The sequence below is a fragment of the Xenopus laevis genome, chromosome 1L (genome assembly GCF_017654675.1).
Source record: "Xenopus laevis strain J_2021 chromosome 1L, Xenopus_laevis_v10.1, whole genome shotgun sequence".
In the NCBI taxonomy this organism is placed as follows: Eukaryota; Metazoa; Chordata; class Amphibia; order Anura; family Pipidae; genus Xenopus; species Xenopus laevis.
Window position 1 is genome coordinate 26,333,918 of NC_054371.1, and position 14,006 is coordinate 26,347,923.

The window sequence follows — 14,006 nt, forward strand, 5'->3', positions numbered from 1 at the left end:
CTACACATTACAGAGACAGAGCGCAGTTCTGTATGAACAGGGTAACCCCCCACCAATATAACATCTGCCCATGCCACTTGACCACATCATCATATATATATATATTTATAAAGTATGTGTCACCTCAACAGGAAAGACTGAGGAGGTGACATGGGGCCGTGGAGCAAACATAACAGACAACAATGTTTAGCAGAATCTACCAGCAGAGCTATGAAACATTTCTTACAGAAAAGAAAGTCCTGTTACAGGAATGAAACATTCATCTCTTAAAGTGACAAGTCCAAAAGGTCAATTCAGTGACAATTAAATATATTTATTTAATAATAAATAATTAAGTGAGAACAGAAAAATATAAAAAATAAAACAGGATAAACCACTAAGGACACAATAATAACATTGTTCTTATGGGTAGACACATAATATTATGGGTAGACACATCAATTCTGTTACAGTTATTTTTTATTTTTTACTGTAACAGAATTGATGTGTCTACCCATAATATTATGTGTCTACCCATAAGAACAATGTTATTATTGTGTCCTTAGTGGTTTATCCTGTTTTATTTTTTATATTTTTCTGTTCTCACTTAATTATTCGATTGTACAGTGGAATTTCCCCATACACGTCACTATGACGTCACCACCCTTAGCTTCCCACCACTTTTGGGTTTAAATGGCTGATAAATGTTTGTATCTTCACTTTGAGAAAGGCTTGAGTGCAAGCCGAAACGTTAGTCGTTTTTTGTTTGAAATAAACACTTTTTGACCTTGTAAGCCCTGTGAGTGCGAGCTTTATCATCTTTCTATACATTTCTTGGGCTTTTTTGCACCCAGGCAACTTTAACCCATTGACGAGCAGTGCCGGCTTCCAGACTATTATATATATATATATATATATATATCTATATATATATATAATGTTCAAAGTGGACCAGCACACCGAAGTTTTCAATCAAAAGAGTTTTATTTCAACATCACTCATGTGTCCAACGTTTCGCCCCACATTAGGGCCTTAATGTGGGCCGAAACGTTGGACACATGAGTGATGTTGAAATAAAATTTTTTTGATTGAAAACTTCGGTGTGCTGGTCCACTTTGAACATTGTATACGCTGATTGACCAAGCACCCACATTCGACTAACAAGGAAGGAGTGCAGGTACTTTGTGAATGTTTATATATATATATATATATATATATATATATATATATATATATATATATATATATATATATATATATATATATATATATATATATTATTTCAAGCCTCCGGCAATTTGTTAAATTACACATTTCTAGAATAAGAATCATCTTTAGCACAGCCAGATTAATTTGTTTAATTATAAAATCGCATAGAAAAAGCATTTTTGCTGCAATATTTAATGCCGATCATTATGAGCGTTATTGTGGCTTTCTATCCGCACAAGTCAGCTGTATCTGTCACACCTGAGAAATATGGTTTTATTGAAGACGTCCATCTCTTACATAGACAGGACAGGAATATTCTGCACACTGCACAGGTTAACACTTCATGACTGGCAGATTTCACACCCAATAGTTTCCTTTTTTTGTGTGTAAAGAACAGGTCGGCTGTCCATGAAATGCTACATTTTGGTGATTTATTGAAAGTAGACAAACAGTGTTCTTATTTCTTTGGGTGAGAGAGTGATCATGAAGTCTTTTGTCCTGAGCGTGTCATCTCTTTGGTCTGAAAATAGAAAAAAGACATTTCCTGTAAGAAGCATCGTCGGTGCCTACAATGTAGCGAGCATTTCTACCTTCCGAATGTGGTTTTTAGTGTATCATGAAAGCACATCGACTAAGAAGGTAAAGCTATCAATTGGAGAATGTTATTTTTTAGCTGCCCTGCTGCTTCCAGTAACCTCTCATGTGCTGATAACTGCACCAAAGCTCTACTGAGTTTTTTCTTTCCCATTTAATGGAATGGCTTTCTATGCTGAGAGCTTGGGATTTATCTAATACAAGTATAGGATCCACTATTCAGAAAAAAATCATTACAGGAAGGCCATCTACCATAAAGTTAATTTTAATTAATTAATTCACATTATTCAAAAATATTTCTTTATTCTCTGTAATAATAACACAGTAGAGGCATGGGATCCGTTATCCGGCAACCCGTTATCCACAAAGCTCAGAATTACGGAAAGGCCGTCTCCCATAGACGCCATTTTAGCCAAATAATCTAATTTTTTTTTAAATGATTTCATTTTTCTCTATAATAATAAAACAGTAGCTTGGACTTGATCCCAACTAAAATATAATTTATCCTTATTGGCAGCAAAACCATCTTATTTGGTTTATGGTATGAAGATTCAAATTACGGAAAGATCCGTTATCCAGAAAGCCTCAGGTCCCGAGCATTCTGGATAACAGGTCCCATACCTGTACCTTGTACTTGATCCTAACTAAGACATAATTCATCCTTATTGGAGGCAAAATACTCCTATTGGGTTTATTTAATATTCAAATACCCCTTTAGAATGTGAAATTCAAATTCGCTTTTTTTGGTCAAAACTCACTAATTCGAATTGGGAATAATCAAAACTCTATTAGAATTTTCGAGATTTATCAAACCTTTACCCCGGGAATAATTAGAATTCTACTATTTGCCACCTAAATCCTGCGGAGTTCATGTAGAAGTCAATGGCAGAGGTCCAGTAACCCAATAGAAGAAGTTAATATCCTTCCTGACATTCGAGTTTTTTTAGTAGAAAAAAACTCGTTAGAGTTTAGTCGAATTCAAATCTAATTCGTTTCGAGCTTTCGAGTCGGTAAAATTAGTTCGAGTTTTAGATATTCGATTTTATCCTGAAATAACCTCCCAATCGAATTTTGAGTATAATCTAATTTATTAGAGTTTGAAAGACTCTCATGAATTTGAAATTCGACCTTTGATAAATGGGCTTCTTAAAGTATAGAGATCCAATTTACAGAAATATCCATTAACTGAAAACCCAGGCCCTGAGCATTCGGGATAACAGGTCCCATTTCTGTAGTATGCAACAGTTTTATTCTTCTGTATAATCTATTTAGAATGATATATTGGAAAGATAAGGGCTGGCTGAGTAGGGGAGACACTGGGCTGGGTACCATTTGGATTCCTGGATCACCACAAGAAACTTAGGAGAGCAGGTATGACTTGGGCATCATTGCTGATGGGACTGAAGGACACATGTAGAACAAATGCTCAAACAAGTCAGCAGTTTTTAGATTGCGGTGTTTCATGCACTGAACTGCATTAAAGTGGTGGTTTTCCTTTAGGGTCAGGGCACATGCTCAGATTCGGGGAGATTAGTCACCCGACGACAAATCTCCTCTTCTTCGGGGCAACTAATCTCCCCAAACTGCCTTCCGCCGGCTAGAATATAAATAGCCGATGGGATCGCACTTGGAGCATTTTGTTTTCCAAAGTCGTCTGAAGTTGCCCCAAGAGGAAACTTCGTGCGACTTCGGAAAACGAAGCGCTCCGAGTGCCATCCCGCCAGCGATTTACATTCTAGCCTGCGGGAGGCAGTTCGGGGAGATTAGTCGCACCCTAAGAAGTGGAAATTTGTTGCCGGGTGAATAATCTCCCCGAATCTGAGCATGTGCCCTGACCCTTAAATTAACTTTTAGTATGTTATAGAATGGCTAAGTTGCTTAAAATTTTCAATTGGCCTTAATTTTTTCTTGTTTTTATAGTTTTTTAAAATTATTTGCCACCTTCTTCTTCTTCTGACTCTTTCCAGCTTTCAAATTGGGGGGGGGGTCACTGACCCCATCTAAAAATAAATGCTCTTTAAGGCTACAAATGTATTATTATTGCTACTTTTTATTACTCATCTTTATAATCAGGCCTCTCCTATTCATATTCCAGTCATATATTCATATCAATGCATGGTTGCTAGGGAGATTTGGCCCGTACCAACCAAATGGCTCAAATTGCAAACTGGAGAGCTGCTGAACAAAAAAGCTTAATAACTCAAAAACCACAAATAGCATAAAGTAAATGGCGACTGCAGCTGTACTTGCAGGCCATAAATTACCCTTTATATCTGTTTAATTTTCTACAAACAGCAATGCAGACTTACTTTTTTTAAAGAGAAGCAAAGCTTAACTAAAGAAGTAGGATAGAATTGCTGTACATTATGTTTTGTGCTTCTGTACCAGCCCAAGGCAACCACAGCTCTTTAGCAGTAAAGATCTGTATCTCCAAAGATGCCCCAGTAGCTCCTGATCTTCTTTTCTGCTGATTCACTGCACATGCTCTGTGCTGCTGTCCCTTACTGAGCTTAGGGACCCACTCACAATATACAGTACACATAGAATAGAAATGTCACAATATAAGGCTGATTAGTAATTAATACAGATAATTACTACATGGCAGCACAGAAGCCAGTACAATTAGCATCAGAATTTAATAATCAGCCCTGTAGCATCAGCTTATATTACAGACCAACCTCATTTTCTGATGGATAATTAGTGACGAGCCCTAAGCTTAGCTTCTCAACAGCTGCTCAGAGCCCACTGAGCATGTGAGTGTCACAGACACTTTCCAAGATGGTGACCCCCTGTGACAAGTTTGAAGTCCTGGATCATTGCTGCTATTGACAAGCTGAAACTTTAGGCTGGTGCAATAAGTTCAGTATATAAAATATGTCCTTTTTAGCCATATTCACTTTTACGGTTTAGTTCTCCTTTAAAAGTAACACAACAGGATAAATGGATTTATAAAAAATGATTAATTTAGCAAATGACCATACTATAAAACATGTAAACAATATACCTGTGTCCTTTATCTGCTTTGATCCCCACTTCCAGCGTTTCAGTGTATGGATATCCCATGTTCCAGTGAGGGATCGCTCCTCTACTAAAGACACTGTTCCTAAGCCTTTCAGGAGAGACTTGCAAAGTAAACAGATACATGAATCTCACTAAGATCTATGATTAGTAAAGCCACAGTTGAACACATGACAATTTATTAGTGCTGATGGGGTAATTGAAAGATGCAGGGATTGCTGTAACTGCAAGGCTGTGACATGGGGAAGAAATAAGTGATACACAGGGAAAGAGGAGGATACAATGGTGGGAGAAAAATGGAGGAAATAAATGGAGACAGAAATGCAGCAGCTAATCCATATGATTGGGGGGGTGGAGATGCTATGGTAAAATAATCTGAACATACTTGCAAGTTTATGGTTACGGGCTTCGAAAGGACAGGGTCTTCGTCGGTTTCGTACAGATGCTGCATTCTTAGGAGAACACGGTGAAAATCTGCAACACTGCCACGAACATTGCCTGGATTTTGAAACATAATAGAAACAAAATTCCAGTTTCAAGAGCTAATCAAGGAAAACTAGAATTTAGGGTGAAGAGAATAAAACAGTTCTCCATATTTTTTATTCCATTTATTGAACTATGTTAAAATATAATATTTATGTTATGTAATTATATTGTATTCATGCAAAATAACAAGCCATTTAAAAGTTGATGTTATTTTCTCAACCTCTTTTGCCCCTTCAGTTTAGCATTCAGCAAACTGAGTAGTTATAAGGGGACTCTACTAAACAGTGAAAGGGGTGGTTCGCCTTTAAAGGAGTTATTCACCTTCCAAACACTTTTTTCCCATTCAGTTGTTTTTAGATTGCTCACCAGAAATAAAGAATTTTTTCAATGGCTTTCCAGATTTTTTCAAAATTGAAGTGTAAATATTATGTTCCTGTTAGTGATGTGTGGGCGGGCTTTTCCCGACCTCCCACCACCCGCGCCTGCTTGAGCCCGACTTCCGGGTTTCTTTTAAAGAAAGGTTTGCGTCTATAAAAAGAGGTTCGCGTCTATAAAAACTCAACCCGGAAGTCGGAAGCCGGCATTTGGAAGGTCACGGAGCAGGGAGAGCAGTAAGAGTTCAACCTGCTCACGACCTGGAAAAGAGCGTGCGAGGTCGGGCCGAACTCGACCGACCTGCGGTTTCCGCGGGTATTGGGATGGCTGCACATCACTAGTTCCTGCCTCCTGTGTTTCAGTCTGGCAGCTCAGCGATCCAGCTGCAGATTCTGAACTGTTACAATCTGCTCCATTATTTGAAAAGAAAATGTATCAAATAATGTACCAATTTAGAACAGTTTATAGAGTCAGTGTCCTTCCCTCCCACACCTGCTTTAAAAAGACGGTGAAAAATAAAAACTTAAAAAGAAGGTGAAAAATAAAACTTAAAACTCCAATAATTGAAAATTGGTCATAAATAGACTGAAATTGAAAAAAAACAACAGAAAGTTAAAGGGATCCTGTCATTGGAAAACTTTTTTTTTCTCATAACACACCAGTTAATAGTGCTACTCCAGCAGAATTCTGCACTGAAATCCATTTCTCAAAAGAGCAAACAGATTTTTTTATATTCAATTTTGAAATCTGACATGGGGCTAGACATTTTGTCAATTTCCCAGCTGTCCCCAGTCATGTGACTTGTGCCTGCACTTTAGGAGAGAAATGCTTTCTGGCAGGCTGCTGTTTTTCCTTCTCAATGTAACTGAATGTGTCTCAGTGGGACATGGGTTTTACTATTGAGTGTTGTTCTTAGATCTACCAGGCAGCTGTTATCTTGTGTTAGGGAGCTGTTATCTGGTTACCTTCCCATTGTTCTTTTGTTTGGCTGCTGGGGGGAAAAGGGGAGGGGGTGATATCACTCTAACTTGCAGTACAGCAGTAAAGAGTGATTGAAGTTTATCAGAGCACAAGTCACATGACTGGGGGCAGCTGGGAAATTGACAATATGTCTAGCCCCATGTCAGATTTCAAAATTGAATATAAAAAATTCTGTAATGGATTTCAGTGCAGAATTCTGCTGGAGCAGCACTATTTACTGTTTTATTTTTTTTCCCATGACAGTATCCCTTTAAATAACTGACAAAAACAAAAAAAATAAAAATAAAAACCAATTGCAAATTGTGTTAGAACATCTAAGTCTACATCAGACTGAAAGTTAAATTAAAGGTGAAAACCCTATGAAAAATAACTAAACAGAAAAAAAGAGGATTCTGTTTACAGATTGAACATCCAACCATCTCCATCTGTTGGCTTTCTATTTTATTTTGTGACCCTCTAATCACAACTCTGTTTATTAATCCGAAATGGAAAATCTTGCCGTGGGTTTCATATCGGATCCCTGATCACTGTGAAAGAATGGTCGGTTGGTTCTGGGGGATTATTTTTCCATATCACTATATTATGGACACCCGGAAACCCTCATCAAATGCTCAATCAGAGAAATATGTTTATTTCATAGAATTCATCTGTATTTGATCTGTCTCATTTGCTTACAGCGACATTGAATTATAGACCCGTAAACACAGAGAATTCTCTTATTATGAAGAAAATTATTTGGACATACATCAGTTGGACTTCCCTTCTTCAGACTTCTCCTTTTGTCATGAAAGTTTGTGGTTTTAGTTGCTACAAAATCAAAACTTGCCAACATTCTATTTTATACTGGCATTTCCAGCGAGGCGCATAATTTCCCCATTACGAACTTATTTTTAACTATTTTATCATGAAGCTGATGGTGAAGGGGGGCTGAGCCACGAGCAGAGGGGTACCTGGTCTGTAAATCCAGGCCTGTTTATATGCTAAAAACACTTGGAGATAAGCTAAAAGCAAAATTATCTACAGTACAGGTATGGGACCCATTATCCAGAAACCGGTTATCCAGAAAGCTCCAAATTACAGAAAGCCCGTCTCGCATAGACTCCATTTTATCCAAATAATCCACATTTTTTAAAAATGATTTCCTTTTTCTCTGTAATAATAAATAATCTCTGTAATAATAAAACAGTAGCTTGTACTTGATCCCAACTAAGATATAATTAATCCTTTGGAAGCAAAACCAGCCTATTGGGTTTATTGCATGTTTATATGATTTTCTAGTAGACTTAAGGTATGAAGATCCAAATTACGGAAAGACCTGTTATCTGGAAAAAACCCATTCTGGATAACAGGTCCCATACCTGTATATGAATATTATGGAATTAACTGATTTGCAGCATTGGTTTTGCTTTACTAAAAGCTTCTTAACAACATGGTATTTATGGGGCTGGACTCAAGCCTCATGCATATGAACTAAAACAACGAAAGTCGATGATATAATTCTGTCCTCACTGTACTTTGGGGATGGCCCAGGAGCCAGTAGTGTAGCACAGACATATAAATGTTTATTTATGGTTGAATAATATGGCAACTAAGGGATGTTTTCAAAGAAAAAAGCCAGGATACGCCTATATTTCTGTGATAAGGGTCATCGTTATAAAACACTCAATGAATTAAAATATTCTAAGAGTGAATTATCCATTAAAGATAAATAATTGCTACTCGTTAATAATTGTTAGCGCATGGAGCACAAGTTGCTGGCACCTGCTACTACTCTGAGATTCTGGTGATCTGTGTCTGATTAGTTTACTATGCATTGTTTTTTTGTTTTTATATGAGACCTAACGAGATCCAGAAAATATTAAGGTGGGGTCGGAATCTTACCTGCATGTAGATCCTGCATATGTTCAGCGTGGCTTGAGGAATAGAACCAACCAGGAATACTCAAAATCTGCAGATGAATGTTGTCAGGTAATGTAATGGGGGAATCTGTAGTTTTGTTTGATTCTTCACCACGTTCTTGTCCTTTATATAAAAAAAAATCATTGTAAATTAATATTTACACCAGGGACTGGAAGATTACTACTTACCAATGGCAAGTCCGTTTTGTATTGCTTTCCTTTCCCATGCCTAGAATACAGTATATAATGCCGTTGAATTAAGGATAGTTGTATGACCTTTCCTTACCCACAATGCAATTTTGGTGAAAAGGGCCAACGTGAATCTTCACTAATGACTTCCTGTTCCCAGGTTCTTTCTGTAAAAGGGGTGGTTCAGCTTTCAGTTAACTTTTAGTATGTTATAAAATGCCTAATTCTAAGCAGCTTTTTTAATTTTTTTTAATGAATTTCCTTCTTTTTCTAACTCTTTCCAGCTTTCAAAGGGGGTCACTGACCCCATCTAAAAAACCAAATGCACTGTAAGTCTACACAATTGCTATTACTACTTTTTATTAATCATCTTTCTATTGAGGCCTCTACTATTAATATTCCAGTCTCTTATTCAAATCAGTGCATAGTTGTTAGGGTAATGTGTAGGGATGCACCGAATCCACTATTTTTATATCCTTTGCGAAAGATTCGGCTGAATACCGAACTGAATCCGAACCCTAATTTGGATATGCAAATTAGGGCTGGGAAGAGGAAAACATTTTTTACTTTGTTTTCTGACAAAAAGTCACGCGATTTCCCTCCCCTAATTTGCATATGCAAGTTAGGATTCGGCCGAATCCTGCTGAAAAAGGCCGAATCCTGGATTCGGTGCATCTCTAGTAATGTGGGCCATAGCAACCAGATGGCAAACTGGTAAACTGCTGAATAAAAAGCTAAATAACTTTAAAAAACATAAATAGTATAAAATGAAAACTAATTGCAAGCTGTCTCAGAATATCACGCTCTACGTCATAATAAGGTGGTTATTTATCAAAGTCCGAATTCATCTCAATATTTTCTGCTACAAACAGATCAAATCCGCTCTGGTTTTTTACGCTTATTTATTATTAAATTTTCCCGAAAATTTACTTTGTGGGAAAAAAAATCAGATTTTCACGATTTTCACAAATTTCAGGATTTATCCGGGATTTTCACCTGAAAACTTCAAAAATTTTGGGTTGTTGCACGAAACCCTGCGAACATCAAAAAGTCATTGGGACTTCTCCCATTGACTTATATGCAACCTCGATAGGTCTGAGATGCCGGATTTTCAGATTCTGACTTTTCCATACTCAGGCTTTAATAAATTCCGAAAAATTTGTGATTTTTTAAAAGTCGGATTTTTTATATGAGAAACCTCTAGCGAGTATTTTCGAGTATTTCCGTTCAGCTTTTGCACGCTATTATTTTGCGGTGCCAACAATGGCCCATAAGAGAAGCCAGCTGGTTTGAGATAGTTGTAGAATGAGGAAACAAGAAATCTAAGTGAAGTTAAGCTATCTGATATGCCCGCAAATTAAATAAAGGAACTTAAACGGATACCTGACATGTTCACAACTCCAGCACTTTATGTCTTAAAGGAGAAGGAAAGCTAAAGTTTTACCTTACCAGAGCAAACCGCTCTAGAAGCTCTCTGTTAGTTTAGGATAGGAGCTGCAGTATTAGCTTGGTGTGACATCACTTCCTGCCTGAGTCTTTCCTGGCTCACTTATAGCTCTGGGCTCAGATTACAGCAGTGAAGGGGGGGGGAGCAAACTGAGCATGCTCACGCCCTAGCCCCGGAGGTTTAAGCTGAAGGCAGGAAGTCTGATACAGAAGCCCATGTGTACACAATAGAAGGAAAGAAATGCAGTGTTTATTTTGACAGAGAACTCAGAGCAGCATTACTTTGAGGGTTTACCGGTGTATTTATATAGACCTTTGTGATAAGGCTTATTTAGTTTTAGCCTTTCCTTCTCCTTTAAAGGAATACTACACTTTCTCACATATATTATAATAAATGAGAGTTGACTTATTAAAGAATCGTATTATTCTCCCATATACTATGTGTGTAATGTATTTTGTATACAGAACAGAATGTACATGGGTATCGTTTCCCTTCAGCATTTTCTTGATAATATTCCAGCTACGTCTCACCTTAATGTTGATGGAAGTTGGGCTGTCAGAACCCCTTTAAAAATTCCCACTATACAGATGGATGGCTGGAAGAAGAAATCCCACCAAATATACTGCCATATTTAAATTGACGTCTCAGGTGACTGAATTACCTGTTTGTGGGGTAAATATGACCAACGGTCTGTGCTCCAGCGCCATTCCAAGTCTCTGATACAGCGCCCCAGTGAGAGCTCTAGAACCAAGCATGAGCCACATGGTGGGTCTAATTACTGAGGTATCATTCAGTGTTAGATTATAGTTGAGATCCCACTCAAGGTTATTCCACAGTCGTCTATGAAGCATGATCTGGGGATTAAACAAAAGGAATTATCCGTAACAAATTATTCCCACTTTCACCAACATTCCAAATCTTGTCTAAACTGTACCTCAACTTCTCCATTATCCTGGCTGGATACCCCGTGTGCCCTTTCAGAGAGGAAAACAAGGCGAGTGCTGTTGTCCTCTATATACGCAGTTCTGACCATTGGATAATAGTTCTAAAAGGAAAAAAGTCAGAACATTTTAAAACAAATCAGGCAATACTCATTAACCATGGCCTCTCTGGGGGGGGGGGCATGTTTTAACTACTTGGTAATGTATTAATGGCTTTTCTGGGAGGTGATATATACAGGCTTTGCCTGGGGTGTATATTTATTGTCTATAAGGGGAATTATGTGCAAATTTGTAAATAATTTGTTCATATTACACCACGTGTCAAGCATTAGTTTAATAAATTAGTTTAATAAATAAGGCTTGTGATGCACATATGCTCTGCTGTCGTAATCATTAACTATCTATGGTTTGTTATTCCGTGCACTAATCAGGTGCAGAATGGTAAAATTGAAAGTACTTACATTTCCTAAATCCCTTTGTTCAACAAAGCAGTTGTGGGAGAAGAAGCTACAGTAATTAACCCAACTAACAGCAACAGTTAATCCTCCTGTATAAGACACTTATCATTTATAAGCCTGGCTTTTTATATGTTAATTTTATTTAACCAATCTCTACTGATTACAAGGGGGTATTCAGGGTTACTCAATTTGTAATTGCACTTTTGGCACTACTTTACTATAAGGATTTTATTTACTAAACTCGAATTTTTGTAGATATATAATATTTATTATATATTATATACTGCAAAAAGCCCAAATCCAAAACTCCACCATCTCAGACCTGTTGAAGTCTTGTACAAACCAATGGGACTTGTAGTGGTTTAGGTTATTTATCTAAATATTTTCTGATTAAAACTCAGACCAAATCTGCACAGGTTTTTTTCGGCTTTTTATTAATACACTTTCCTGAAAATTTTGTTTGCGGGAAAAAAATGTACGCATTTTTTGTAATTTCCACCTGATTTTTGCCTGAAAACTTCAGATTATTACACGAAACCCAGCGCAGATCAAAAAATCTTTCAGACATCTCCCACTGACTTATATGCAAACTCTGCAGGTCTGAGATGCCGGATTTTCAGATTCTGACTTCTTCCATCCTCAGGGTATAGTAAATTCCTGAAAAATTTGTGATTTTTTAAAATACCAATTTTATACTAAAAAAACAAACACATTTTTCGGATTTTCTGCATTCGGAGTTTAGCCAGTAACCCCCTTAGATAAAGTGGTTTTCACTGGGGTTAGCCTAATAATCTGAAAAATATGGGGTTTTCAGGCAAAAACCTGAAAAAATTGAATGATTCGGGACAAAAGTCCTAAAAAAATCGATGATTCTGGTTTTCGCTCAATTTTATCAGGTTTTTTCCCCGATACGAATTATTAGAGTTATTTTATTGATAAATAAGGCAAATCGGTCATGGGAGATTGGTCGAGCTTTTTTTATTTTAATTATGAAATAAATTTGGATTTTAGTAAATAAAGAATTTCTTCATACTGTTTTTTGTGTTGATGTCTTCATTGTATTATTTTTTTTTAAATTTGAACTATCCTTATATTTGCTAGGGGTACTTGATATGATTGGTTATTGTCATTCAGAGCAACTGTGTATGCCCCAGGCCAACTTTATCCATATGATGCAGTAGAAAACCCTTTGATTCAGACATACCCTTGCCACTGTGTTGGAGTCATAGTTCTTGAACTGTCTCATTTGCATTTGATAGCCATTGTTGTCAGTGTAAATGTCCTTGTTTGTGCGCAGATCTGTACTGGTTCTTATAATGGACTCCCGATTGAGATCTATTGGACCCAGTCTGTAATGCTGCTCTATGTGGTGGCACACAAGACTTTTGTCAAATCCATCCGGTGCGTTGTAGATTCTTGAATAGATGGCATACAGGTAGGTCTTTGCTGTGATATTGCTTAAGTCATGAAAAGAAGGATAGAAAGAATAAGTAAGAAACCAACACAATGAGATACAATGGTTTGGTGCCTTTCTATTGCTCTGAAAATGACCACAACAGAAGAAGAAATGACATCTTCGTCGGCCAATATACAATGCATCATAATACATACATTTAGTACGGATATACCGGTCGGCAACTATACATGCACCAATATCCCTTCATACAAGCTTAACTCCAGATAAACTTTAGCAAGAAGACAATGGAAAATGAACAGAAAGATAAGTGATGAATATAAAAAAAAAAACCCTCTGGGTTGGCCTGCTTTGTGTTTTCTGGCATCACAAGAGCAGAAATGTGAATTACCTGTAGAAATACTGCCTAATTTCAGTAACCAGTTTCCCGGCTATAATTTCCAGTCCTACAGCCTTATAGGCCGAGATGGCAGGGCCAGCCGAGGTGAACATGTAGTTATCGGATATTGGGCCCTTACCGATGTCACCGTTGGAATGGTACTCCAGAAATTCCTGCGTTACCTGGATAGTTCGATTGCTCACCCTGAACACACACAGAAAGAGAGAACACAAACAGATATAAAAAATGCATTTTTACCTTATAACTGGAGTACTTACATAGATCTGCCTTTCCCCCCCCCAAGTAGTGGGACAATTATGCTGCATTTAATAAAATGCTCAAGAGCTACCACTGGTATGGCTCAGGCCTCAGTTACTCCCAGGAATCTAAATAATATACTGGAAACTTTCAGGGATTTCTAGTATAAATAAAGTAGGGCCCAAATAAATGCTTGCATCTAGGACAATATTTTATAATAGTGAATCAAGATGGGATGGGCTCAAATATTATGCGATTCTGTCTAATGAAGGTTTACATAATTTATAAATATATATATATAATGTCAGTACAGTGAGCGCACTCTTTCCGGATTTAGAATATAGAGGGTGGTGCGTTGGTCAAAACTTCATAATACATCT

At 37.2% G+C, this 14,006-nt stretch overlaps 1 protein-coding gene across 2 annotated transcripts in view; it reads right to left on the minus strand.

Moving 5' to 3' along the window:
* Positions 1-1,312: 1,312 nt before the first annotated feature.
* The window catches only part of man2b2.L (mannosidase, alpha, class 2B, member 2 L homeolog), a 34,977-nt gene continuing 22,283 nt past the window's right edge, over positions 1,313-14,006 (minus strand). The window contains exons 12-19 of one of the 2 annotated variants that reach the window (XM_018228545.2): positions 13,381-13,572; positions 12,780-13,032; positions 11,111-11,221; positions 10,838-11,030; positions 8,524-8,670; positions 5,186-5,298; positions 4,787-4,904; positions 1,313-1,708 (exon numbers count right to left, since the gene is read on the minus strand). In XM_018228545.2, coding sequence (XP_018084034.1) covers positions 1,620-1,708; positions 4,787-4,904; positions 5,186-5,298; positions 8,524-8,670; positions 10,838-11,030; positions 11,111-11,221; positions 12,780-13,032; positions 13,381-13,572 — 1,216 coding nt within the window. In that variant the 3' untranslated portion in view covers positions 1,313-1,619. The remainder of the gene's footprint in view (positions 1,709-4,786; positions 4,905-5,185; positions 5,299-8,523; positions 8,671-10,837; positions 11,031-11,110; positions 11,222-12,779; positions 13,033-13,380; positions 13,573-14,006) is intronic. The other variant, XM_018228548.2, reaches the window with a different exon arrangement.